The sequence below is a fragment of the Mchenga conophoros genome, linkage group LG3 (assembly GCF_057382185.1).
Source record: "Mchenga conophoros isolate Kocher_MC1m ecotype Shallow Benthic linkage group LG3, M_conophoros_male_GT1.1, whole genome shotgun sequence".
NCBI lineage: Eukaryota > Metazoa > Chordata > Actinopteri > Cichliformes > Cichlidae > Mchenga > Mchenga conophoros.
The window spans coordinates 23,797,758-23,825,424 of NC_140528.1; the positions used below are offsets into that span (position 1 = coordinate 23,797,758).

A 27,667-nucleotide genomic window follows, 5' to 3' on the forward strand; every position below is an offset into this window, starting at 1 on the left:
CTTTTCTCAGCCACTGAGGCACGGAAAATCTTCCTTCCCGTTTTCTCACTCCAAAGGCTGGCGATGGCCTCGTGCTTTGACCGGTATACACCGGACAAAATTAGCAGCCCCACATAAGCGAGCATTTCGTTGCTATCTAAATCTCTCCAGAATGAGATGTAGCGTCTGCCCTGAAGGTTTGTCATTGCAACTATATGCTGTATAATCCCATCAGTTATGTACAACCTGAAGCTGGAGAGTGGGTCCGTAATTCGGGCTACGGCGTAGTGGGTCGGTCCCGGAATAAGCCCCGTGGGTGCTGCGACGTAGCGCAGCGTCTCGGCGTTTGTTGCGGACCATTTCTTCCCATCTTTGGAGGTCCACGCCGCTGCTTCCTCCGGCGTCCTCCCCTCGTTCTCATCTTCAGAAGAAAAATCAGAGGACGACTCCTGGTGATCAGTGTCGAGAGACGAATCATCCGTGTCACCCCCGGAATCAGAGTCACTCTCGGCAGATGAAGAGGAGAGATCCTCGCTGTCAGAGCGCATCAGGATGTCCACTACTTCCTCGGTACCGTGCCATCGTGAAAATGCCTACTCCCGCGCTACGGCTTATTCTTATAACCTCTCCTGCCTGCACCTGCATAAACAAGCTGAGGTTGGCGACAAAATAAAGTCTAATTTGTTTTTTATTCTTGTTTTCATGTTAGATTTGTTTGCATTGCAGGGTGTACTTCAAAGAGGGAAGGCTTTTATCTAAACTTAGAATGAGACAGACACAAATTTTTTTTCTTTTAGGCAGAGAGACCTTTATTTTATTTATTTTTAAATATAAAGGTCAAAATGCACCCTCTAACAGCCCTAAGGGTAGAAAATGGTCCCGAACGAGCAGCGGGCCAAGCTGCTGCTGCACTCGGGGAATGAGTCTGCCTTTCCCGGGTGTATGTCTCGAGCAGCCCGCTGGAAAAGGTCTATGTTCCAGCAGGCGTCACATGCGGAACAAGGGCGCCACCCGGTGGCCAAATAAAAAAAATTACAATTCTAAGGCCCCTTGTCCAACACGGAACTGAAACAGAAGCCATCACCCATACGTTAATGGTAATAATTCTGCAGTGAAAAATAGCGTTTATAATGGGTTTCAATGGGGCGATTTATGGCTCTAGGACCTCATGTGGATGGCGGTTTGTAGCTTAGCCACTTTAAGCTAATCTAATAAACGGAGACTGCAATTCTAAAGAAAAAAGAAAAAAAAAGGGTCGGAAGGTTTGGCTATATTCTATTCAACACAGTGAAAATGGCCTAATATTAAAAAACGCTGGGGATGAAAAATGGCTGTAGGTCCTACTGAGGGTTAAACTGCAAAGCAAGCCACGCACATGGTGCAGGCCACTTCTGTGGGCTCTATCAGGGATTTATGTGACTAGTCGACTAATTGTCACTAGTCTGTATCAGACTTACCAGTCGTTCAATCTAATTGTTAACATTTCAATTGATGCCCAATGCTGGTACATTGTGTTCTAAATGTTAGGCAGCGATCTACCACCAGATGGTGCACTGTTGTTGAGAAACACCATAAATCTATTAATCTACCCTGATCTTCTTGTTAACACTGAGATCGCAGATACACGCAGAGGAAATTAGTTTCCTGAGAGGTGGAAAACCTCTCCTTTAGGAGAGCAGTTAAATCAATGGGGGAGGGGCTCAGAGTAGAGTCACTACTCCTTCACATCAAAAGGTGACAGCCACCTTGGCCAGGAGGCTGTTCCAGCTGGGCACGTCCTACCAGTAGGAGGCCCCAGCATCCTTGGTCATGCTAGCCAGTTTACATCTATCAGCTGTGGTCAGGAGTAGTCCTTCCTGCTGCCCCCACAACCTGACTAGAAAACGGCTGTATAATGTATTACCTGAATCATTCTCGCCACACTTAGACGTACTTTTAGATTCTCAAATGATTGTCATATTTTAATAGAACATCTTTTGTAGTAATGCATTTTCATTTGTATTTAACAGAATGTGATAAATGGTTTAAGATACCTCTGCGTCTAGTTTGACAGTTTCTATTAATCAGTTCTGAAAATCAACTCAATATCTGAATGTTCCTTAGTTTTACATTAGTTGGTTAGTCTAATTATTTCCCCCTCGATTAGTCGACTAGTAAATAAGACGCCAGGAACATCCCTACTCTTCAGACAAAATGTGAGTATGAATTACACACCAAGGTATTAAAATGGATATGGAGTATGGCTTTGGTTTACCATAAACAGCTGATGTAAGGACATCATTAATGTACTCTGTCCAATGAACACTGGAAACAAGACTGCACTGACCTTGCTGGCAAACCTCAATGAGTTCAGAGTTTCCCCAAAGCTGTCGGGCTCCGGAGCAATGTTAACAAACATCAAGCTGCAAATAAAGACATCCAAAATTAGTGCCAAAGAATAAACAGTCACAATCTGAAGTGATGAGATCAAACGCTGTTAAATATTTTTTGGGGATAAATTCCTTCAGTTTTATGTGTCGTCATTATAAAGATTTGTGATGTCAACAAACTCACGTTTTGCCGTTTCCCCCCCAAACATCCCTGAAGGAGGTACGTGAGCTTCGAGTTCCTGTAAGCTACGTAAGTCTCCTGGAACACAAAGGCCAAAAAAATCATTAATACTGTAAATGTAAAGAAAGCAGGTGTGACATCTAAGACTACAGAAACTGCAGCTGCAGACCTTTTTGGCCAGAGCGGCGATAACGACGCCCAGGTTGGACAGTGAGCTGTTGATGGCGGTCATCTCTTTGAAACGGTCACCCTGAGACTGGCTCTTCACCATTCGCTCACTGCCAGCCAAGTCCACCAGGCACAGAGTGGCTACACACACAGAGAAAACCAACTCTTATAGGAAGCAGTGATCCGTTTTTCCTTCCATTAAAGGTAGTTTTAATACTTTACAAAACACTTCTTTTAGCGCTCAGGGACTCAAACATTAACGTTGAGTCATCAGAGCAGATTTTGCACTGGTTACAGTAACAATAACTAACCAGACTAAATATTATAGATCCAAAAAGAAGAAACCACATTCCTGATGCTGGTACTTCCAGTGTGATACATTTGCACTTGACATCCCTGCCGGCATTAACTCCCTCAATATCCAGCTGGAAGACTGAGTGGGAGCGAGACGAGCGGTCATTCTGGGCTGTCTGGGCAGTGGAGCGATTCTGATTGGCCAAAGCAATCAGACGGAGAACCTGAGAGGACGAGGGAACGTTTTAAAACATAGAGCATCGATAAAGTTTGATGTATTTTCAAAGTTTGGTAACAATTTGTCAGCAGATTTGAAATTAATTTGTTCTGAGCTACAGATGTCTGTCTGCTGTACCTGATCCTCATTGGAGACCCGCTCATAGGTGAGATTAGTGATTGTCAATTCGTTGCTGGCTGTCTTGCGGATCTCATGCTCAGGTCTCTTGCTGGACTTGCCGGTGAACACAAGGTCCCTCAGGGTCTCATTGTAAATTTCGACGAAGCTCGCTGTGAACGTGAACTGTGAAGTGAGTGGGGGTTAATGCCCCACACTCTTTTCTGTCACTGCTTTGAATGCACAGACTGGTCTTAATGTTGATCTTTGTAATCTTCAGTGTTACGACCCGGCTCAAAAGCCGCAACATAAAAACAGAGATGAATAGCAGAGTGTGGGTGAGAAGAGGTTTCATCCTAAAATGGAAAACCAGGTTGGCTAAAATGGCTGATGCCACCAAGGCAAAGACTAGTGCACTGCCGGGAAGCTTGCCTCAGGTATGCTTTTATCCACACCTGACTAGGTGTGGCCAATTAACACCAGCTGAAAACACTGAGACGATTAGAAGCTGCAGAGGGACGTAACATTCAGTATTGATATTTGTAAATGTAAACTATGAGGATTTATTTATTTTTAATTCTTTTCTTTTTTTTTTCTTTTTTCCCTCTTTTTTTCTTTTTCCAAATAAATGTCCCGATTGAGTAATGAAACTAACCCAAAGGAGAATTCTAACAATATTAGACAGGCCATTCAATATGCTTTATCGTGGACAACTCGTGGCTAAAAACCCACACACACACACACACACAAACCTCTAATCAAACATGAAAACGGATAATCCAGCTGAAGCTTCAGACAGCCGTCAGACAGTGAAACACTGCCATCTGCTGGACTCGAATAACAAAGACGCTGCTTTGACGGGTGAGGGAGTTTCAACAAGTCTGCAACGACTCAAGCATCAAACTACAGAACTATTCTAGCGGACATGGTGCTCTAATGACTGCTTCATTAACGCAGGTCAGAAAGGATCAAACATATCAATAAATCATAAAACACAAAACGTCTCTTATTGCCCAGGGCTCAGGAAGTGAGTGTGTTCCTTATAGCCTATTAAACCTTAGCAGGTTATTTTGATGTGTTACAGATGAAACAGCTATCCAGTAACATTCAGCTACAAAAACGCTTTTTTATAATTACTTTTTTACAGCTTCGCACTTTTACACAAGTTTTATCATCAGTGTCACAATGGCTGCTGCTAAAATTGAGTACAAGATATTTGTTGGCCTGATTAAAAGGTCTTGATGCGTGCTCAATCATCAGGGAAGTAAATCTCCAAAAGTTGATTCTGTTCTTCTGGACGTAGCGTTTTCAGTCAGAGAAACCAGCCGACTGAAGGAACAATGGGCTGGGAGGTCAGTTCCTTAATCATGATTATGCAAATTCTCATGACCATTGATCAACAACCACTGATCAATGGTCCTGAGTACCATTCACAGAGAGTTGGAGAACGGCTGCAATCACAGCATTGTAAGATGGTGACAGATGTACCCTTAGGCCCCCTCCTTGATTCAGAGAGGGTCTTTCCCTTTTCACGTAAATGGCCTCCTTGACTCCGCCCTCAAACCAGCGTTCATTGCAGTTATTGTTGACAATCATATTGTGTCGTGTAACCATCCAGCTCACATATTCAATGTAAATGATTTGTTGAACTGAAGACATGATGAATGTTCCTGCATTAAACACATCCAGCCTAGTGTTCTCACTCTCCCTAAATGGATCTGTTACATTAGTGATATATGGGAGTTGTGTTTCAGTCTTTTCCACATGAGGACATTTACATTTAGTTTTTGCTTTACTGATGAGTGGCTGGTTAACCTGCAGTGGTTGAAGCATGTGTCGGTCGTCTGGAAGAGTAGGTGTAGAAGACGTCTTTAATGAATGTAATGCTCTGAAGGTGTCAGTGATTACTGTGAATTCATTATAAAAGTGGATTTCAGTGAATAAAGTGAATAAAGACAGGCCCTCATGGTGACGCTCAGGTGTCCATAAAGTGTAACAGGAGAGCTTTGTCATACTTTCAGAGATTTTACATGAGCCAGTCTTTCAAAAATTACATAAATAAATAATTCATTCATTCATCCACAGGAAACACAATGCTCATATCTGAAAGTAAACTCTGATATATATCCCCGACTAGAGTTACTACTAAATAAAGGATCGCCCCAAAATGACTAAATATATAAAGACACTCTCCAGAAGAAGTTAAAGGGATTTTATTTATTGTACAAGCAATATCTTCATAAGAATTACAAATTCTGCAGACATATTACCTTCTTACTGAACCTGAACAACTCACACACAGACGTGTCTGCTGCTTATCTTTGTTCAAACATGATGTTTTATCTTCTCTTCAAAACACATTACTCATCTTTCTGGCATCGTGTTACATGAAAACACCTGCATTCTACCTGTGTCATTGTACCACAAAGACAATGATTGCAACACTGTGCTTGCAAAATAGAAGAAATAAGACGACCAGCAAATACATAAAAGATGGTAAAAGTGATTCCATCTTTGTGTCTCCTCCCATTGTTTCCCCAGTCTGTCTAGTTCCCATATTCCCAGGACACCGCTGGACAACAAGTGGGTATTCCAAGACTGAGAGACAGCCAGAGTTGGCAAAAGATCAGACATTCTCCACTTAAGTAGAAGTAAAAATACTATTGTTCCAGTGAAAGTTAAAGTACTGATTCAACTTCATTACTCAGCTAAAGCAAAAAAGTACAGGCTCGAAGCGCTTACAGAGAAAAGCAGACAACAGAATACAACAGAATGCTGATGGCGGCAGTAACACACACTTGGAGGAGAGGCTCCAGCCGTCCATTCCAGCCCTATCCCTAACATTAACTCTAACCATAACTTTAACCTTAACCCTATCAGGTCTTGTTTTACAAAGCGATTCATGATTAGAACAAAAAACACATTTACACATACCGATGATTTGTCACATAGCATCGTTACCTGTTGGGATGAGAACGTGTTGTTTCCAGAGCACCACAAATTGGGGTGTCTGTAGCTCAGGTAGAGCAGGAAACCTACTAATCAGAAAGTTGCTGGTTCAATCCCCGCCTGCTCCAGCCTGCATGCCAAATATCCTTGGGCAAGACGCTAACCCCAAGTTGCTCTCCGATGCATCCATCGGGAGGATGAATGCGTATTAATGTTAGATAGAAAGCACTTACAGAGAAAAAGCATAGAAAAAAGTGAGTGCATGAATGAGGCAAGTTGTAGAGAGTAGAAAGGTTTTATACAAGAACCAGTTCATTTACCGTTATATTTTAGTTTCATTTTCAGTTCTGTACTTTTTACATGTAATATTGATTCATTAGATTGACTACATGCATTAGACCTAACTTGCTGACAGCAAATTTAAACAACCGTAATAATTTATTTTCAGCGTCTGAAATATTTATTTAGTTTGTTTTTTGTTTTCTTTTTGGCTCCTGATATTAGTCAACTACTATTTGTCAATGTTGAACTAATAATGAATCTAAGAAAAGCTATTTGTCACGGTTGGCCAGCGTCAACCGTGGGGATGTGAGGAAGGAGGAGCCAGGCACGGAGCTCTGAATGCAAGCAGTGCGTTTATTTACAGTGAATGGAAAATAACAATAAATCCGCAGTGCGTTCCCGACTCCCGTGAAATGTCCTCTTCCCAGTGCTAGTGTTCCTTGTCTCCGCTCCTCAGTGTCTGAGCACCCCGTGCTCGCTGCCCTCTCGTCTCCACGCTTCTCCTGGGGAGATAACAAACAGGCAGCCGTAAGACACATACAATGCGGCAGACTATCCGTACTGACTGGCCGAGAGACTAACGTGAAGTCACGCAATGATCCAGCGTCAGAGAGAGCGCCACCGCATTCTTAAGTAGCTCCTCCGACAAGGCTTGATCAGCTGTGTGATGGTCTTCAAGTGTGGCCAACCACCTGGCAGGGCCACACCCACCAGGCCTGAAGGTGCCTGTAAACAGGTGCTCTCAGAAACTCCGGCATCCACACACACACACAGATATACCTGCAAGCAGGGAGAACGAGGGACAGCACACCAAAAACACACATGTCCATAACTGCTGGGTCGTTTAGACTCCTGAGCTGTGCACGAGGGGTCGAACACCCACTGGAAGGCCGGGCACTGGTTTTCAACCGTAATATACCTGATGTGCTCAGGTAACCTGTAGCGCCATGAAACCACTGTCACACCAGGGCGCATAAAAATGATGCTTTAAGAGACTGATGGGATCGGGCAGCAGGGAAAACATCCACAAAATGCTACTTTCAGTTTGACTCCCTAAGACTACCTAAACTAAGTAGAGTCATTACATGCTTGTTAAAAGCAAACTCTCATATAGTTTTTAATGTGCTTCTTTCATTACAATGACTAGATAAAGAATGTGGCCCTGTCTCTATTTAACACTGGCTACCCCAAAATGTTTCCAAACCTACAACCGTAACTTTCACTGAGAGATTTTTAGATACGGTTATTGAAGCTGTGGGGTTAATTTTTTAAGTAACATGAGAGAGAGGCAGCAGCATACTGTTAGATTATAATATTATTTTATGCCATGTTATACCCCTAACTAAAGATTGTGAATTATTATGTAGTTTTAGTTTGCATTATTCTCCTGAATTAGAAGAAGCTGATAACTATTGCATTAGTTAAACTGATTTGCATTAAAGTAGACTGCTGATTTATTGTGGATGAATGATATTGTTTTATGATGCATAATACTGCTGCAGAAAGCCATCGCCTTATTTGTCTGATTAGAAGAGAACAGAGCATGCTGGAGTTTTCTGCCCCAACTCAGCAGGAGCAGATAAACAGGGAGCCAAGGTCGTAGCTTAGGCGCCGTGTGAGAGAAAAGCATGTGAATGTTTAGGCTTTTATGATAAGGTGGGAGAACCAGAGGCTATAAGAGTTTGAGCAATGCTCCACCATTTTGAGATCTGAGGCTGTCTGCATACGGTGTCCATCTCCCACGCGTGTGATCATCATCGTTTGACTCAACCCGACCGGACCAGTGTTGTTATTGTGGTTTTTTTCTCTTGTCTCTTGTCTCCATCCCCATATTTTGAACCATAACAATACACACAGAGCATCAGTGATAGAAAGCTAGGCTAACATAGGGTAGCTACCTGTTCAAGGAGAAACATGTATAGGCCCATCTCAAGTGCCAGTGAACATCTAAATGATTCAGGGAAGACTTTGGAGAAAGTGCTGTGGGGAGATGAAACCAAATTCCAATTATGTGGCTTTAACTGACCTTTTGAAATAGGAGTGTGATGCAAAAAATAGCATCCCCGCAGTCAAGCAGAGAGATGGAAACATTATGATGTGGGCTACAGGACGACTTAGTCGGGGTTCCAAGCAGTCAGGAAATGTGACATCGTCAGACTGCAGGCCACGGATTGGCTCGTCAGTCGCGGCACTCAATGAGTCATGAGACGGTGTCTTTCACTAAAATCAAAACTGCAGTTTTTTTAAAACCCTGCAACAAGGCAAATAGCTGCACAACACCGTGGTTTCCAAGTGTGACAAAAAGCCACAGATACATCATTCACACATTCACACACTGGTGATGGCAGCTACATTGTAGCCACAGCTGCCCTGGGGCGCACTGACAGAACATTGCAGAACCTTCAGCACCTCGTATGAAAAATATTTGACTGTGTGCATGCTTTTAGCACTGTTTGGATTTGAGAAAATCTAAAATAAATCGAAATTTGCTTTTAGAAGTTGTTTTATAAAGTTCAGTGGTATATTATGCATACAATAGGACATCTATTTAGATTTACATCTTCCACAGAAAAAACTGCACATTACTGAAACTTAGTATACTGGACTTTGTTGTTGTCCCACACAGGTTCAATTTCGAGTGGTAGATGGCTCAGTGCTCAGTCAACCAAGATTTTATGATAGTGGGCACAATGAGATAGATAAGCTGCTTGTAAACAGTACTTTTATGCTCTCTTTTTCCATTTGGATAAGAAAGAAAGAACCAGGAAACAAAGGCAAACAAATAATCTGTGCCTTTATCCCAGATTCACATTACAGGAACAGCTGCTCAATGACCACTGTAGTCTTTGCTTACAGCACTTTTATCTAGATCTATGCAAAGTGATCCACTACACCTACTTTTACAGTTAAATCATTTTATGAGCACTGATGCCATTTTAATCTGAGTTTCTACTCAAATACAATCAGTAAAGAAAAACACAGTCTGTGACGTTTGTTTTGAAGGAAAAGGTATTCCCTGCAAATGTTTATCTGTGTGAGACTATTCAGAAAACAGTCATTTTGTTTTATAGGTGAGACACTTGGCCTCTTTTTTCCTTGTTCTACGTTTGTCTTTTGTCCGATTACTCTGGAACACAAGATGGAAAACTGATATTCTCATGTTAAAAATATAGAAAAAGGATTTTATCACCCATAAATGTTAACTTCTCATGCCTCTAAGCACAAGCAGGAGCAGAAGTGCCCTCTGCAGTTTGTGTGTGGAAGTGCAAAAGCTTACAGCACCTGGTTTTCCCAGGCGGTCTCCCATCCAAGTACTGACCAGGCCCGACCCTGCTTAGGTCACGATATCGGGCAAGCAGAGCTGAAGAGGAGGATGCAGGAGGCCTGTGTGTGTTCAGCAGCCTGCTGCATTGAAGTTTGCCTGGTAACAGATGACTCAAACAGCCCACACACCCGCTGGACGTGACCGCAAACATGCCCCCCTACACCTTTTACATAGCCCGGCTGCTCGAGTTCTTTTGCTGGTTTTTCCCGCGACCCCCCACCTTCTTCAAATCCAACAAAAGTGGTATCAAACGTTTATGCTACGTTTGTGCTGTAAAAATTTTTGTTTGTGCTGCTATCATTTTAAAGATATTCAAGAAAATTTCTAGAGGTCCCCAGAGGTCAACCAGCCCCCCCACATTAATTAAATCAAACAAAACTGGTGTCAATCAACTGTGCTACGCTTGTGCTGGTTTGTGCTACTAAAATTCTCGTTTCTGCTGCTTCTGTTTTAAAGATATTAACGAAAATGTAAAGGTCAAAAGGTCTCTTCAGTATCCTTCCTGATGGCAGCAAACTGAAGACGCTGTTGAAGAGATGAGTGGAGTCACCTGTAATGAAGAGGACCTTTCGAATGAGGCAGGCACAGTAGATCTCCTGGGGAGGGAGGCAAGAGAGGACCCTGCAATCCTCTCCACTGCTCTCACTACCCGTTGTCATATTTTTCCTGCAGGACCCAGTGCAGGAGTCATACCACACAGTGATGCAGTTGGTGAGGATACTTTCAATGGTGCTCTTTAGAAGGTGCTCATAGTGGGGGTTGAATCTCTTGTCAGCAGAGTGAAGAGAATTGTTATGTGCATTATTATTCAGCCCCCTTTGGTCTGAGTGCAGTCAGTTGCCCATAGACATTGCCTGATGAGTGCTAATGACTAAATAGAGTGCACCTGTGTGTAATGTAATGTCAGTACAAATGCTCTGTGATGGCCTCAGAGGTTGTCTCAGAGAATACTGGGAGCAGCAACACCATGAAGTCCAAAGAAACACTCTGATGGACGTGTGGACAGCAATGCTGCCTTGAACAGTACCGATGTTTCAGGGCTGGGTGACGTTGTTGGGTGGGACATCTACATCCTGACATATCAAGGTTACTTTACTTTTAGGTCAATTTGCTTTACAGAAAAATAATAGCATTTGTCATCAAGATATTTATATGACTGCACTTGATCAGGTTTGTCCGGATTTCAAACTGTTCTAAAAGTCTTTTGATTCAAATCTGGGGCTGTGTTATTGAAAGAAGCAGAGAAATCGATGAACTGAAGTCCTTTACTCTCTACATGTTTGACAATCAGGTGAAGTAGAATCAAAAGCGCGTCCTCCACTCCTCTATTGGGCTTATGTGCAATCTGCATTGAATCAAGCTGAAGTTCAGTGTCTTCCATAATCACATTTCTGATGATTTTTTCAAAGACTGAGGTGAGGGCAGCAGGCCTGAAGTCGTTTAGAACTTTTGGACGACTAGATTTAGGACCAGGAACCACAACAGCTTCTTTCCAAAGAGAGGGCATGAACGATTTATTCAGAATAACCTAAAATATGGGACTGAGTTGTCTGTGACGGTTCTCAGTCATCCAGGTCATTGTAGACTAAGGAGCTTGCAAAGAAAAGCGTCTGGACTTCTTTGAGTTGCTTGAAGACGTTTCACCTCTCATCTGAGAAGCTTCTTCAGTTCTAAGGGTCAGTTGGTGGGGAGTCCCAGATTTAAACCCAGTGGGAGTTTCCCCCCAAAGAGGGACAAAGGACCCCCTGATGATCCTCTACGTAATCACATGAGCCAAGGTGTGAAAGCGGGTGGGGGTCCTAATCAGCCAGGGTTTCGGGTGAGCTCATTGTGAAACCTGGCCCCACCCTATCATGTGATTTCCTGAGGTCAGATGGCCCAGGATGTGAGTGGGCGTTAAGGCGTCTGGGGAGGGAACTCAAAACTGGATTATAGATTATTTATATTATATATTGATATTATTTATCTGAATATTTATTTATCATAACTCTGTTTCTACACTCACTTTATATGAGTGCTTGTTGTTTCTTGTATATTTGCTGCTATGACAACTCAGTTTCCCTCCTGGATTAATAAAGTTTCTCTGATTCTGAAATACAGTGAGCCATTATATTTGTAGTTTCTAACTAACAATATAAAGGCTCAGCAACTGATAGAGCCACAGCACGTCCCACTGGCAGCTGAAGGAGCTTTTATACAAAGGACTTTGTAATTGAAGCTTTATTTATACAGGTCGGCTCATTGAGACTCAATGTCTCATTTACAAGAGAGACCTGTTCCAGACACACATATTAAAATTACAACAATAAGAGAAAAGTTTGTGTAATGTACTCAGTCACATTAAAAACGAGAACAAGTTCCCAGAGATGGTTTCACAAAAACATGTGTACGTCTTTTGAAGTCTGCAAGTGAAATCAACGGAGAGCCTTAAATCCTTCGGTTATGTTTTCCATGAAGACGGAGCAGAAAAGGAGAACGCCTTCTTCCCAAGCTCTGCATGAACTGATGGAACAGTGAATGTAATGATGTCCTGAGACTGCAGGCTGTGACTAAACTGTTTGCCTAACATGTACTCTGATGAATAGGAGGCAGTAACCCAGAAACAGATTTATAGATAAAATGATACTAATGGACCATCCTGTGTAAGACCAATGAGGACCAGTTAACCAGAGAACACAGAGTATAGTGGTGTTCTTCTGTTGTAGAGAAAGATTAAAAATATAAGACACTGGCTCAGCTATGATATTTGCAGCCAAGTGCAAGAAGGAAGGAGAACGATTGTGAGGACGAGTTTCTGGTGTTGGGGCTATTCAAAGCCTTACAAACCTCTTCTACTGTGACAGGTGTGAAGGAAAAGGTATCAGTAAGCAGGAACTACGAGCAGAGTTGTGTGCAAGAGGTTTACCATCAGATACTGTGCTGAATAAAGAGCAAGAAGCAACAAAATGTTTGTTAAAGCAACATTTCAGTTTTGTGTGACACAGGAGTGGAGTCGATATTTAAGTGAGGAGGAAGCTCTGAGGAGTCACAGCTGGCAGAGACACTTTATAGTTTGCCAAAACCTCCTACGGTCGTTTGGACTGTCAGTCGTTAAAGTAAAAAATAGTTACATCTTGATGATGGAGGCAGTAATCCGATTACACAGCTAATGAAAACGTAGCCAATCAGCATCAGAGCCAGACTTCCTGCCCAGGCCTGGTTTCTCTCATGTAGGAGATCGGCCGGTACTGAACCAAACCAGGCCTGTCCCGACCTTTCACCCTGACCTGGCAAAAAGGGGCGTGTCTGTCCACAAAGTAGACACAACTCTCCTGTAAATGTTCCCAAACTGACAGTGTCAGCCTGTTTAATACGACCCCAGTTCAAACTGATGCGGGCTCGGAGCGTGAGATTTTAGTGTTTCTCACAGCACCAACTACGCAGTGATCACTCAGGTCGTTGGCAAAAACTGCAGATGTGGAAAACTTACGCAGCATATTAGTTAAAAAAGGTCAATAAGAGCAGATTTATCTGGGTGTTTAGGATCAAGGCGTGTGAGGCTTTAAATAATTTGAGTCAGTTTTAAAAACAAGCAGCGTGCCTTAAAATCATCAGACACAGAAGAAAGCCAGTCCCAATGAAAATCATCCATCTGAAAGACGTCATTAAAATGCAGCTCAGATAAAAGTTGAACCAGAGACGGTGATGTGCTGGGGGAAGCAGGTGGAGGCTGATAGCAGCCAACAACAGTCTGATTTCCAAACAGATCAATAGTTAAGGCCAAGATTTCAAATGGCTGAGGTGCAGATGGAGAGAACAAGACTTGAGCAGCAAGACAGAGCTTCACATAAACTTCCAGACCTCCGCCTTTTCTGGGACAGTCTGAGAGCTAAATGTTAAATCCATCAGTTGCTACGTTTTTATCCAGTAAAGATTTGGAAAGTCTCAGAAACAACAATGATACCAGCACCGCTTGAACAGGCCCAGATTCCAATCATATCCATGTTAGGAAGCACACGACGTGATGCACGTGTAACCCAGACAGTTTTTAACATCTGCTGGTGTTTCACATTCAGCCAGAGGCCCAGGGTTAGGTTGGATACCAGACAATAATAAAAGCATCGTTATTAGACTCTAGAGCTCGTTTATAGCTGACACCACATGTAGAGTTTAAGTTCACACAGAGACGATGACATTTTTCTAAAACCAGCAAACAATAAACAAGAAATGTAACAAGAGTTTCAGAAGAAGCTGTTTTACAGAGAAATGATTCCCTGAAGACAAAATTATTATTATCATCTTTATTTCTCCAGGTGAAAATTTAATTGAGATTAAAAATGTTGTTTTCAAGAGAGACCTGGCATCATGGCAGCAAGAGTCAGAAATACATCATAATTCAAACAAATACAAAATAGGAAAAACATCCTACATAAACTTCATAAAGTTTCATTAACAGACTTTGAACAATGGACTTCAAACTTCCCCCCAAAACAACAGAAACACATTTGAAGACAATGAATGACATTTATCCCTCTAAAGAAGGACTTAGACTATGATTTAATATGAATGAGAACATGTTCATAAATGGATGCAACCAAAGATTTCATCAATCCCTGATTTAGAGACAACAGAACATTTGGTTTGATTTCACAAGATAAGAATGACGACTGAGTTGGAAGATTGTTTTACGTTTAGTCAAATCTTTCATACATAAAGTTGGATTACAAAATCATCCCCTAAATTTGTTGTTTTATTCAAGGAATTGAAATTATAGAGAAAATCTGTGAAATGACTTAAAGAAAACAAACCACAAAAACTCTATGATGCTCTAAACCCCCTGGTTTAGGTCGGACACCTTTCTGATGATGAGTGCATCTAACATTTCCTCAGAAGTCAATGTGCCATATGATTGCATTAGCAATAAATTACACACTATATAGAACCACTTCATAGGATTATATTTGTGTGCAGATGTTTGCAGCTATCAGCGAATATTTATCAGCTATTTTGAAACAAAGAAAGACTTTTTATCCATAACAGCAAATGAACTGTACAACAGAAAATACAAATGCTATTTATGGTCTCCTCACAACAATGATAAGAAAAATAAACTGGGCCAATATGTCATGTTTCTTAATACAGAGACACACATGTTAATGTGATCTCTGGTCTCCTCTGAGTGGGAGTTATTATAACTGACTGTAAAAAGTCAGCACAAGGAAAATAAACTCCACCTAAACTTGGTTTATATCTGACCCAGACAGACTGCAGGTCATAACTTCTTACCTGAAGTTCAGTTCACCTGACACTCGGACCGGCGGCCGCCTCGGGTCTCTGCTCCTCCTGCCTCCCCTTTCCCTCATCCACCTGCTGCCTCTGTGGAAGCTCCGCCATAGCCACCACCAAACAACTGACTTATATTTACACATCGACCAGCATCCGGCCAATCCGCCATCTTTCATTGTTTATACCGTTACAAAAAAATAAAAAAAACATCATCGGCCCATAAAAATGAAAAATCACCATCAGTATGCCCGATGGCCAGTCCAGCTATGGTCGTGCCATCAGTTAACCCTTCACGTGGCAGCTGTGACACGCGTGCCCAGGGTTGCCGACCCCTGCTCTAAAGCATCTGATTTGGATTCCTGAGATCAAATATATTTTCCTTTGGCTTTGTTTTCTTCCCATTTGTGGCTTTAATGTAGTGTTACATCCTGTTTGTTTGCTTCCATCTGCATACATGTCCAGATTCACTGTTATGTTTCTATTCTTACATTGCTGTGTGATCACTGTTCCCTCTGCTGACTGATGTGACCTTTTGTATCTCACACTGATACTTGTCATATTTGTATCTGCGCCTAAAAGATAAAAAGTTTTCCAAGCTAAAACACAGCTCCACCTCCTGCAGTTCTCCCTCTGAACCACTAGATGTCTCTGTTATCTAAATGAAGACGTGCAGCACAGCAACCACAGCAGCGCTCAGATCACACGTGTCCTGTTATTATGTATAAAAGCATGAAACAGGTGAGACAGGTGGGATCAATATTAATGTTGTGGAAATATATGAAAAAGCAACAGAAGAGTGAAAACATTTCGTGTTTCTAGAAAGATCTTTCAGCTCACAGCTGCTCACAGACTGTATTTACAAGTGACAAACTGCAACTCTACAGTACATCTACAGTATATATCAAATATATTCTGTATTCAAATCTATTGAGTGATGTTTGAAAGTCTTTCCAGGTGAGTTTGATCCAGGAGGGTCTGAAGCCAGAGTCAGACAGAGACTGTGCAGAGACTGTAGAAGGACAGAGCAGCAGCAGAGCAGTCCAGATACACTGATGATCCTCTGTCAGATCCAGAGGGACACACAGGGATGATGCTGGACTCTACATTGTGTTTGACAGTGGAGCTGTTCTCAGAGCAGTTCACTCTGCAGCACTGACAGTCATCTGCACTTCTTCTCATTCCTCTGTCAGTCACTGCTGGATGAAGCTCTCCTCTCCACCTCCCAGTAACATGGCCCAGTCAGAGCGTCTCTACACACAAGCTGCTGCTGCTTCAACCTCTCTGGATCATCAGGACACAGCTCCTCCTCTCTCAGCACACACACCGTCCTGTTTACCATCATAGCCTCCACCTGCAGAGAGAAGAAGGAAGAGCAGAGGAGATAAACGCGTGTTTCCAGAGACTCTTCATCAGCTGTCAGTCAGTGATGCAGCACATCCAGTATAAAGAGCAGCAGGGACTTCAGTGCTGGGACTGTACTAGGACTCATTGTTGCTTCACTTTTTCTAATCTTTGGATTTTTATTGAAGTTGATGAAAATGTTTTTCCCTCCTAGTTTGAGTTTGGACTTTCATTCATTAGAAGAACCTTGGTGTGTCCACTCTGAGCTCTGTAGGAACCCCAACAACAAGCCCAACAATCCAGATGGACGGTTCCAGCTGTTAACTGGAGGAATTCCATCCAAACATCTGCTCTCACTAAATTCTTCCTCACCTACAGACTGTGTTCTTCACTGCTTTAAACTTGGAAACGAATGCAGTCATTGGTCTGCGTGCTGCTTTGTTCAGAGAGCTGATTGGCTGTTGACAGCGTTTGATCAGAGCGTGTCAGCCGTTACCATGGTGACCATAAAGGTCAGAAACAGGAAGTGTTTGTGTCCAATCCTGAAGCCTGTCACCATTCTCCTCTCACAGCTTCACTGAGAAGCTGCAGCTTTACAGGAAACACTGGATCTTTGTTTCATACTGACTGTGTTTAGTACAATACTGCTGACAGCACCACCCACTCACTCCATCACTCTACTGACCTCAGAGTCTCCAGTCTGTAGTCTGGACTCTGCTGAAGATCAGACAGCTGGTTCACATCTGGATCCTTCAGGTTGTTCCAGCTCAGGTCCAGCACTCTCAGATGGGAGGGGTTGGACTTCAGTGCTGCTGCCAGATAATCACAGCTGATCTCTGACAAACCACAGCTCATCAATCTGTATAAAGAATGAAAGATGTAAGTTTATTAGACAAAGTGTGAGCTTGAAATCATTCAGTGTTTCATCATCTGTTCAGAGCTGAAGAAGGTTCAGAATGTAGAAGTTTAGAAAATGGAAACTCCAAACAGCTGAAGCCAACAGGAAGCAGCTTCAAACAGGAAACTGTGCAGAGTTTCAGACTATATGTCCTGATGCAGCCAGTTGGATTTTGGAGATTTGAATCTCTGTTCTGTGACTAAGTCCTTGAATCATTTCTTCCAGTTGGTCCAACAAGACAGACTAAGTGTTGGACATGTGTTGTGGCTCCATTAGGGGAGCTTCTAAATGTGATGTGATGGCCCCTCTGGGTCTGTCAGGTCACAGGACTGAAGAGAGCTCAAACTGGGCACACAGTTGTTCCAGTCTGGACCAAAGACTCTATACTGGGACTGAGGGACTGCTTTGACTGCACCCACTGGGACTTTTTAAAGGCTCATGTTCTCACTTAGATCATCGATTTCTACTTACATTTCTTTCTGGGAAAAATGGGGATTACTTTTAAAACAGGAAGTATTTTCCCCAATAAGCAGCCCTGGATTAGTAAATCACTCCAACATGTTCTCAGGCAGAAGAAGCTGTCTTGTTATGAGGGAGAGAAGAAAAAGATTGAGGCACAGAAGCTTGTTGAAAGAGAGATAAAGCAGCTAAAATCAGGTGTAAAAGTAAAGCAGAGGATGAGCTGAATAAAGGACACTCAAGGCTGGCTTGGAAAGGAATGAAGTCCATGGTGGGGATGCAGAACAAGGAGCAAAGATGAATGTGATGCTGAATCAGCAGAAGACTTGGACTCATTTGATTCCAGCTTTGATATCATTGATTTCAATGAAGAGCTTTGTGATTGTAGCAAAGGGCTGGTAGCTCTGAGAGTCCCACTGATGAGGTGTTTGTGTGGAAATCTCTTAGTGGGACCAAAGAGAGAAAAAGCCCTGGTCCTGATGCTGTGGGAGGGAAATGATTGAAGTGTGCTGTGAGGAACTGACTGGGAGATTTTCACACATTTTCCAGTCCTCCTTGGAACAACAGGAAGTTCCCAGCATATGGAAACAAAGGTTAAGTGTCCTATGGCACTCAGTGATGATGGTGCTGTGGCCCCACCACCTCCACCTCTTTGTAAAGGAACTAACTGTAATCTGAAGCTTCAAATGGGACTAAGACTTCCTCCACTAGGTGGCAGTGTCTGATGAGAAAGTGTTAGTGGAGCTGGCCTGGAGTCAGAAACAGGAAGATGCAGGATTTGGGCTGAAATGGGGAAAAGTGGTTCGCACTAGTGCCTTAAAGCAAGAAGGTTGTAGGTTGAAGCTTGTTGGCCTTTCTGTGGAGGTTGGATGTTCTCCCACAGTCCAATGAAATGCTGCTTAGGTTCATTGGTGCTTCTAAATTGGCTGTAGGTGTGGATGTGAGAGAGTGCTTCTCTGTCTCTCTCTGTTGGCCCTGTGATGGACTGCTCACCTGTGCAGGTGGACCACGCCTCTTGCCCTATGACAGCTAGGGCACAGGCTGCAGCCCTGTGAGCCTAAGCTGAATAAACAGTTAGCAAAAATGATCCATAGATGGCCTGAAATCCCCCAGTTAGCAGTTTGGTAGATAGCTATGACATGCTAATCCCATCCAGCAGCTGTATTCTACCTGTAAGCTGATCCCTGCTGAGCCAAAGCACTTTTTCATATACAAATTACAACCTTTAATAGAAACCTATTGGTCAGCATCTTATTAGCCTGCTGTTAGCTTCATTCCACAGAAAACTGAGAGAAACTAACAGAGTTGATAAAGAATAAAGAGAAATGTGCTGATTTAAAGCCTTTGAAGTGCTTCAGATGATCTCTGTCCACTTCTGTCCACTCATTCATTCATGTAAGCTTTCTAATGCAGCTTTGATCTTCACAGTCTGCTTCATGAAACTCATTCTAACCCTGAATGTCAGAGTGTTCCTCCTTCTCTTTCCCATCATTCATGCTGGCAGTGGAGGAGATTTGGATGTTGGACTGTGTTTTGGATGATGTGTGTATGTTTGTGTTGGACTGCTGTCTGTAAAGCAAACGCACATTTTGCTTTGGATTTCAGTGTCAGACAGACTTTAAGGTGGAATGAAGACTTGGAGAGTTTCACAGTGAATTATCCAGTGGAGGATTTTTCTTCTTCTTTGAAGGTTTGAAATGTGAACATTGTTCTGCTGCAGTCAATGGACTAAACCAGAGAAGAAGAAAACAGACTTTACCATGAAGATCCTCAGTGTGGATCAGTATAATATCAGCCTGATGTCTGCAGTTTAGTGTCAGCACAACTTTCACATCATATTCATCTCAGCACAACTAAAACATGCTGACTGACCTCAGAGTTTCAAGTCCACATCCTGGACTCTCCAGGAAACCACACAGATGCTTCACTCCTGAATCCTGCAGCTTGTTGTTGATGCTCAGCTCCAGCTGTCTCAGATGGGAGGGGTTGGACTTCAGTGCTGCTGCCAGATAATCACAGCTGATCTCTGACAAACCACAGTCCCACAATCTGTATAAAGAATGAAAGATGTAAGTTTATTAGACAAAGTGTGAGCTTGAAATCATTCAGTGTTTCATCATCTGTTCAGAGCTGAAGAAGGTTCAGAATGTAGAAGTTTAGAAAATGGAAACTCCAAACAGCTGACAGAGTTCATACGCCTTTGTCAGGGTCAAATTCAAGCAAGACCATGTGAAAATTAAAACACATCATCCTAGGTGAACTTAAACACCTTTGTTCCCCTTTTGTTAAGACATAGAAAAGTACACCACACAAAAATACTGCAAAAGGAAACGGTCGCCTTATATACATAGTGTATAAACTCAAAATGCACATTTCACTTCAAATTAAGATTAAGGCTTTGAACAGATCACATAGTTCAGTTCAACATATAAGACTTTAAGAATGCACAAGCATCTACTTAAAATCTATTTAATTTATCATCCATGATATTATTTTGTACAATTCCAATGTATTTTGTTCATCTCCCTTAAATAAACAGGCAGTCTTAAAGTATGAAATATTCATATACAAACACATATAAATGTGTGTACTGTCTCAGTGGCTGATAGTACCCCACAGGCCTCAGTGTGAGCTTGAAGACATTTATAATGTTTAAGTAGTTTAATGTGCAGGTGCTGACGATAAACACATTTTGAATGAAAGCCGGGGAACTTTGGTAGCACAGAAACAAGTGGCTATTCTTTGTGACTATATGGATCACTCACAATACCATTATTTCACACAAAGGCACCAAATTAATACTCAAAAAAGCTGCAGCAATACACACAAATATAAACAGTACTTGGTGACAACTTTGCTTTTAGCCTTTAACCCTTCTTGACTACTTTTGATGTGGCCTCTATATTTTACCTTTAAAAACAGTTTATCTTGCCAATCTGTTATTTTCTCATTTTGACCAACTGTATCAGCACAATTTATCTAAATTCAGACAAAATTTAAAATACACGTAGAAAGTGATATTTTGACTGTAAAAACCACACACATGTTTAACGAATCATCTTCATAACTTGAAATGCAAATAGAGATTGTACACTTTTAAAAATACGCACACGTTTTGCAAACAACAAAGTTATATGGTACTATTTACCAAAAAATGCAGCCAAGGCTCAGACGTTTTTCATATAATCATTTCAAACTATTTACAGAACAATCAGGTGTCAAACAATAGTTTGTGTCACTCTAACACATATGAGAACAGCACAGGGATAAACCTGCAGGTCTGACAGCAGGTGTGTCACTCAGCGTTTACACTGCAATCTGCCTTTGTTGGCTTTAAGGCAGCAACTGTGACGATCACTAGTAGAACTGACACACAAAACAAAACAACAGCTACACACTAAATACACAAGACAACAAACTAACTTGAGACCAAACACGGTAAATGTCACAAATCTCTCACGTATCAAAACTCTCTCTCTCTTTCGCTCACTCGCTCTCTCTTGCCGGTCACTCCTAAAACTTCCCCCTTTTGCTAAACAACCAAATGTCATGTTTCCATATCATTTTTGATTGGTCGACATGGTACATTTTCCCACCTATAGGGCTTTGGAGCGTGATGTCACGGGAGATGGGCCACGCCCCCTTCCGCCATGACAGTAGGCCAGCCAAAGGATACCATTTCAGCTATGGATTGTACGTGTTGTGTTGTCGGTTGCAACGTTAGATCACACGATCGTGAAGGCAAGAAGCTGGATAACGGGCTCTCTTTTCATCGTTTTCCATCCTGGAGGCAACGTGAGGGATCCCATGTATCCGATATTACTAAACAAAGACGTCAGGCTTGGATTGCAGCGGTGAGACGAGCGGATATCGAGTTCTCTGCAATCCCCAGCTTTTTGTTGGTTTGCTCACGGCATTTTCTTTCCGGTGAGTTCTAAATTAATTCATATCACTCTTGAAAGGCTTTTAGTGTTATTTTCAACGTGCTGAGGTCATAGATAATGAGATAAAACATGCTAATATGTGATGCTGCAGAACCACATCATGTCGACTGAGTAGCTTATGATTTGGCATCATTGCAGGCAAACCAGCGTATGAAATGGATGTAACAAATCCAGACTGGGAACCAACACTGCACATGGGGCATGACGACATACCTGTATCAGACTCGGACCGGCACTCAAGGCGTACGCAACGGAAGCGAAAAAGAGCACCCATCGGAGGTAAACAACCCCCCCCCCCCTCTAAAAACATACTAAATTGCTATCACTGTACACTAATCCGCACATAACTTCCAGATGAATCACACACCTGTCATTGGAATATTGGTGTACATTTACCTTATGTCTAATTTTATCTTACAGGCTTTCGTTATGCAGCTGCAGAGTCTGAAGGTGTGCCCCGTGCAGAAGTGATTGATGAAGATCTGACAGAAGACCAACAGCAAAATCACAATGTCATGGAGGCAGTGGACAGCAGTTGTGTTGGACAAGTGGAGGTTGAGGTACCAGCTGCAAATGTGGATATACTGAAGAAATGTAAACCTTTTAAAATGATGACAGATTACAAACTCTCAGCTGTGTCTGTAATCAAACCTCTGTAACTTTGCTTCCCTTCAGCAGCATCAGCTCATGTTCACATGTTGATTCATGGTTTGCTTCAGTTTTTGATGGACTGCAGAATATTTTGAAGGTTATCTGCTATAAAAAGCCAGAACAGGAAAATCTGCTTCATGTGTTTCTGTTTGATCCTCAGTGACTTTGACACAAAGGCCTCTGCTGTGATGATCACACCTCTGATCAAGTCTCACAGTGTCAGCTTTGTTTTTATACATATGGATATGTGCTGATAAATGATCAGAATTATAATATTTCCCACTGTCTGCTGTGTGCCGTGACCTTTGACCTGCTAAAGACAGTCAGCTGTGGATTATTCATTGTTGTGTCTGATACTTAGAACTGTGAGGAAGAACACTACACAGTTAATCAGGGTCCCCTCTCTCTGAATCAGGAAAGGTGGGCAGGCCGCGTGTGGGCCGCGGGCCATACGTTGAGTCTCACTGTTTGAAATGTGAACATTGTTCTGCTGCAGTCAATGGACTAAACCAGAGAAGAAGAAAACAGACTTTACCATGAAGATCCTCAGTGTGGATCAGTATAATATCAGCCTGATGTCTGCAGTTTAGTGTCAGCACAACTTTCACATCATATTCATCTCAGCACAACTAAAACATGCTGACTGACCTCAGAGTTTCAAGTCCACATCCTGGACTCTCCAGGAAACCACACAGATGCTTCACTCCTGAATCCTGCAGCTTGTTGTTGGAGCTCAGCTCCAGCTGTCTCAGATGGGAGGGGTTGGACTTCAGCGCTGCTGCCAGATAATCACAGCTGATCTCTGACAAACCACAGCCCCACAATCTGTATAAAGAATGAAAGATGTAAGTTTATTAGACAAAGTGTGAGCTTGAAATCATTCAGTGTTTCATCATCTGTTCAGAGCTGAAGAAGGTTCAGAATGTAGAAGTTTAGAAAATGGAAACTCCAAACAGCTGAAGCCAACAGGAAGCAGCTTCAAACAAACACAACAAGAGAAAAAACTCTGAATGTTTCACATTAAAGTCGTACATTTATCACAAAGCTCAATTATGTGACAGACATTTCATCCCATGTCAGTTTGGCCTCATCCTGGGCCGGATTATCCAGCACACACTCTGACCACAGGCCCAGGGGCCACGCACAGCTGGGCTCCATCCAAGAGACAGCAAACAAACCAACACAATAATAAAAAGCACCATGTGATCTTCTTACATCTTCAAGACAAACATAGTAAAAACATGAGCATATTTGTTTCCTGATAAAATGATGTGACAGGTAGAACAGAGTAAAGTGGTGGTGTTACTGTTAAGTCTAATTGTTGAATGTTGCCATTGTGTTTCTTAAATTTGTACAGTCTTAGTTCAAGCAGTAGGATCAAAGCCATTCCTTTGATCCTGACCACCTCTCCAACCACTCTGTGCTGGGGGAGGTTTTATTGTAGATACATCCTATCTGGAAGATCTGTTTCTTTTGATGTAAACTTCCTGGGTTTACGACCCTTTGGTCAGCAGGAGGTAACACACACACACACACACACACACACACACACACACACACACACACACACACACACTTACATACAGTGCCTTGTCTATGTAACCAAAGGGGGGTTGCAAGGGGAGGTGCTTTGTAAACTATTGTTTGAGGATTGTCAATAAAAGGCAGCGAGAGGAGGCCACCATTGGGGTCATTGTCGTGCTGGACACAGACGAGGCCTCCCTTGCGCAAGTAATGGATCGATCGACTGTCTTGTTTTCTTCATGATGAATAAGTCTCTAGAATTAGCGGGGCTTGTGGAAACACAGACCCAACAGTTACAGCCTTTCTCCCCTCTGCTGCCGAGGCTGTTAGTCTCTCCCAAACTCAGCTACAGGACTTCCAAATGAATGAAAGCAGCAGAAGTGGCTTTACAAAGGAAAGAGGAAGAGGAGAAGAAGAGGAGAGGGAGGCCACCCTGACCATCACTCCAGCTGAAAACATCACACTTCCATTAAAGTTGGTGAGGAAATGTTGAGCAGGATGAGCTGCTGGCTAATCTGGAGGCTGTAGCAGCAGCTCACAGTCACAGTGGGTTTCCACTCATGAAAAAGCTCTGGCTGCTTCATTTCTCATCTCATATCAGAGACTTTAAAGCTTCACTGAAGCTGTACTGTGATGCTTCCATATCCCAGTGAGGCCTCCATAATGATTTCAGCTGTTCTGTACACACACTGTGTGCCCTGTATGGCTCAAAGTCTCTGCAGCCTGTTTTTATCTGCTATCATCAGATCTTCATCATCCTCATTCACATCCCTCACACACTCTACAGCCTCATCAGCACCGACTTCATCTTCACTGACTGATGGAGCACAACATGAACCTGTGGAGGCTGAAACACTGTCCTGTCAAACATCTCCCCGTCACCACTCCACTTCTGTCAGCCTTTAAATGAACCCTGCTCAAGTCTGTCACTTCTGTTTGGAGCCAAAAGGAAAAACTGTTGTTCAGTCGTTTGGAAAGACAACATTTCTGAAAGCACTCAAACTTCTTCACATTTGTCTTCAGACACATCCTGAACATTTAGGAACTAAAGAAAGTTTCAAACATCAATCAAAGACCTGAAATATAGAAAAACAACAACAGCCGCAGTCAGTGAACTCACCTCAGAGTCTCCAGTCGACAGTTTGGACTCTCCAGTCCAGCACACAGAAGCTTCACTGCTGAATCCTGGAGGCCATCATTTCCACTCATGTCCAGCTCTGTCAGATGGGAGGGGTTGGACTTCAGAGCTGAGGCCACAACTTCACAGTGAGACTCTGAGAGTCCACACCGAGTCAGTCTGTGATGATAGAAAATATAAAATGTGTTATTATAAAAGCAGAAAATCTGCATTATAAACACAGACTGAATGTATATGAAGACAAAACAGAGTGAGGTCATAATCTGATGAATCTGCTCTTCACATCTGTGCTTCAGCTCCTCTTACTGTGTTTGACATGACACAACGATTGAGTCTCTCTCAGACCTGCAGACTTTTAATGAGAATCTTTGTTTGGCTTTAATCTGCTTTTGGCTTTTTCATGGATTTCATGGATGATTTGAGTGATTTCCAGCAGGACACTTAAACATGTCAGTGGACGTCCTAAAGAACATATTCACTGATATGAAACGTGTCATTGAACAGGATTAATATCAGTGGAAACATGGTGGAAACAGCTGTGACTGCATGGATGTGACACACTTCAAATCTGTTCTCCACTCTTGGATTTGGGATCCATGGAGCTGCTGCTGAGTCTGTACAATAAAGGAATGGTGTGGAAGGTTGCAGCGTACGGACACAAACACTTTGTGGTTACAATCTGATTTTATTTTCAACATTAAACTACTAACCTACACTGATCAATGATGTTAATGATCACATCTGGACTCACCCAGCCTTTCTGCAGTTCCTCACAGCTGGAATCAGTCTCTGTCGTCCCCGCTCTGATGTGTTGTACTTCTGCAGGTCCAACTCATCCAGAACCTCCTCTGACATCTGCAGCATGAAGGCCAGAGCTGAGCACTGGATTGCAGAGAGTTTCTTCTCTGATCTGTTCTCTGATTTCAGGAACTCTTGGATCTCCTGATGTACTGAGAGGTGGTTCATCTCCATCAGACAGTGGAAGATGTTGATGCTTCTGTCAGGAGAGATTTCATCACTGTTCATCTCCTTCAGGTTGTTGATGACTCTCTGGATGGTTCCTGGACTGATCTCTGTCTGACCCAGCAGACCTACTAAGAGTCTCTGGTTGGACTCCAGACAGAGGCCATGAAGGAAGCGAACAAACAGGTCCAGGTGGCCATTTTTACTCTGGAGGGATTTCTCCATGACTTTAGTCAAAAAGACATCCAGTGATGTGAAGCTATAAGACTTGAACTTGTTCTTAAAAAAAGATCTGTTTTTGTATTCTTCTCGGAAATTCCCTAGAAAACCTTCTATCACCTCTGTCTTCCTGTTGGTGTGACAGTGGAACATGTAGACAGCAGCCAGAAACTCCTGGCTCAGATGAACAAAGCAGTAGACAGTGTTTGATCTTCCAGAAACCACTCTTTTGAAGATCTCTGTACAAACTCCTGAGTACACCGAGGCCTCTGTCACATCCAGACCACACTGCTCCAGGTCTTCTTGGTAGAACATGATGTTTCCTTTCTCCAGATGTTCAAACGCCAGCCTCCCCAGCTTCAGAAGAACTTCCCTGTCAGCCTCCGTCAGCTCCTGTGGACTCGTCTCACGTCCCTCATGGTACTTGTTCTTCTTCCTCTTTGTCTGAACCAGCAGGAAGTGTGAGTACATGTCAGTCAGGGTCTTGGGCAGCTCTCCTCTCTGCTCTGTAGTCAACATGTGCTCCAGAACTGTAGCAGTGATCCAGCAGAAGACTGGAATTCTACACATGATGTGGAGGCTCCTGGATGTCTTCATGTGGGAGATGATTCTGCTGGACAGCTCTTCATCACTGAATCTCCTCCTGAAGTACTCCTCCTTCTGGGCGTCAGTGAAGCCTCTTACTTCTGTTAGCCTGTCAACACATGTAGGAGGGATCTGATTGGCTGCTGCAGGTCGGAAAATTATCCAGACGAGAGCCGAGGGAAGCAGATTCCCCTGGATGAGGTTTGTCAGCAGCTGGCTGACTGATGACTTCTGGGTGACATCAGACAGCAGCTTCCTGTTGGTGAAATCCAATGAAAGTCTGCTTTCATCCAGGCCGTCAAAGATGAACAAAAGCTGAGAGACAGCCAGCTTCTCTGCTGTGACCTTCTGTAATGTTGGATGGAAAACATGGAGCAGCTCCAGAAGACTGTACTGCTCATCTCTGATCAGGTTCAGCTCCCTGAATGAAAGCAGAACCACCACACTGACATGTTGGTTCTCCAAGCCCTCTGCCCAGTCCAGAGTGAACTTCTGCACTGAGAAGGTTTTTCCAACACCAGCCACGCCGCTGGTCAGAACCACTCTGATGGGTCTCTGTTGGTCAGGTAAGGCTTTAAAGATGTCCTGGCACCTGATTGGAGCGTCATGGAGGGCGTCCATCTTGGAAGCTGTCTCCAGCTGCCTCACCTCATGTTGGGTATGAACCTCTTCACTCTGTCCCTCTGTGATGTAGAGCTCAGTGTAGATCCTGTTGAGGAGGGTTCTACTTCCTGTTTCATCACTTCCTTCAGTCACACGTTCACATCTCCTCCTCAGACTGATCTTATGTTCATCTAAA

At 42.9% G+C, this 27,667-nt stretch overlaps 2 protein-coding genes and 1 pseudogene across 2 annotated transcripts in view; all 3 read right to left on the reverse strand.

The window, feature by feature from the left end:
- Positions 1-27,667, reverse strand: part of LOC146577751 (protein NLRC3-like) — a 135,787-nt gene that overhangs the window by 26,676 nt on the left and 81,444 nt on the right. The gene's annotated exons all lie outside the window — the stretch shown is intronic.
- On the reverse strand, positions 2,012-5,742 carry LOC146577753 (carboxy-terminal kinesin 2-like; annotated as a pseudogene).
- Positions 6,987-27,556, reverse strand: LOC146577754 (protein NLRC3-like). Its single transcript, XM_085267705.1, has 3 exons — positions 25,853-27,556; positions 25,084-25,260; positions 6,987-7,059 (listed from the first exon to the last, which is right to left on the reverse strand). Exons 1-3 carry the CDS (start codon positions 27,487-27,489, stop codon positions 6,987-6,989), a joined length of 1,887 nt encoding a protein of 628 aa, XP_085123831.1. The 5' UTR covers positions 27,490-27,556.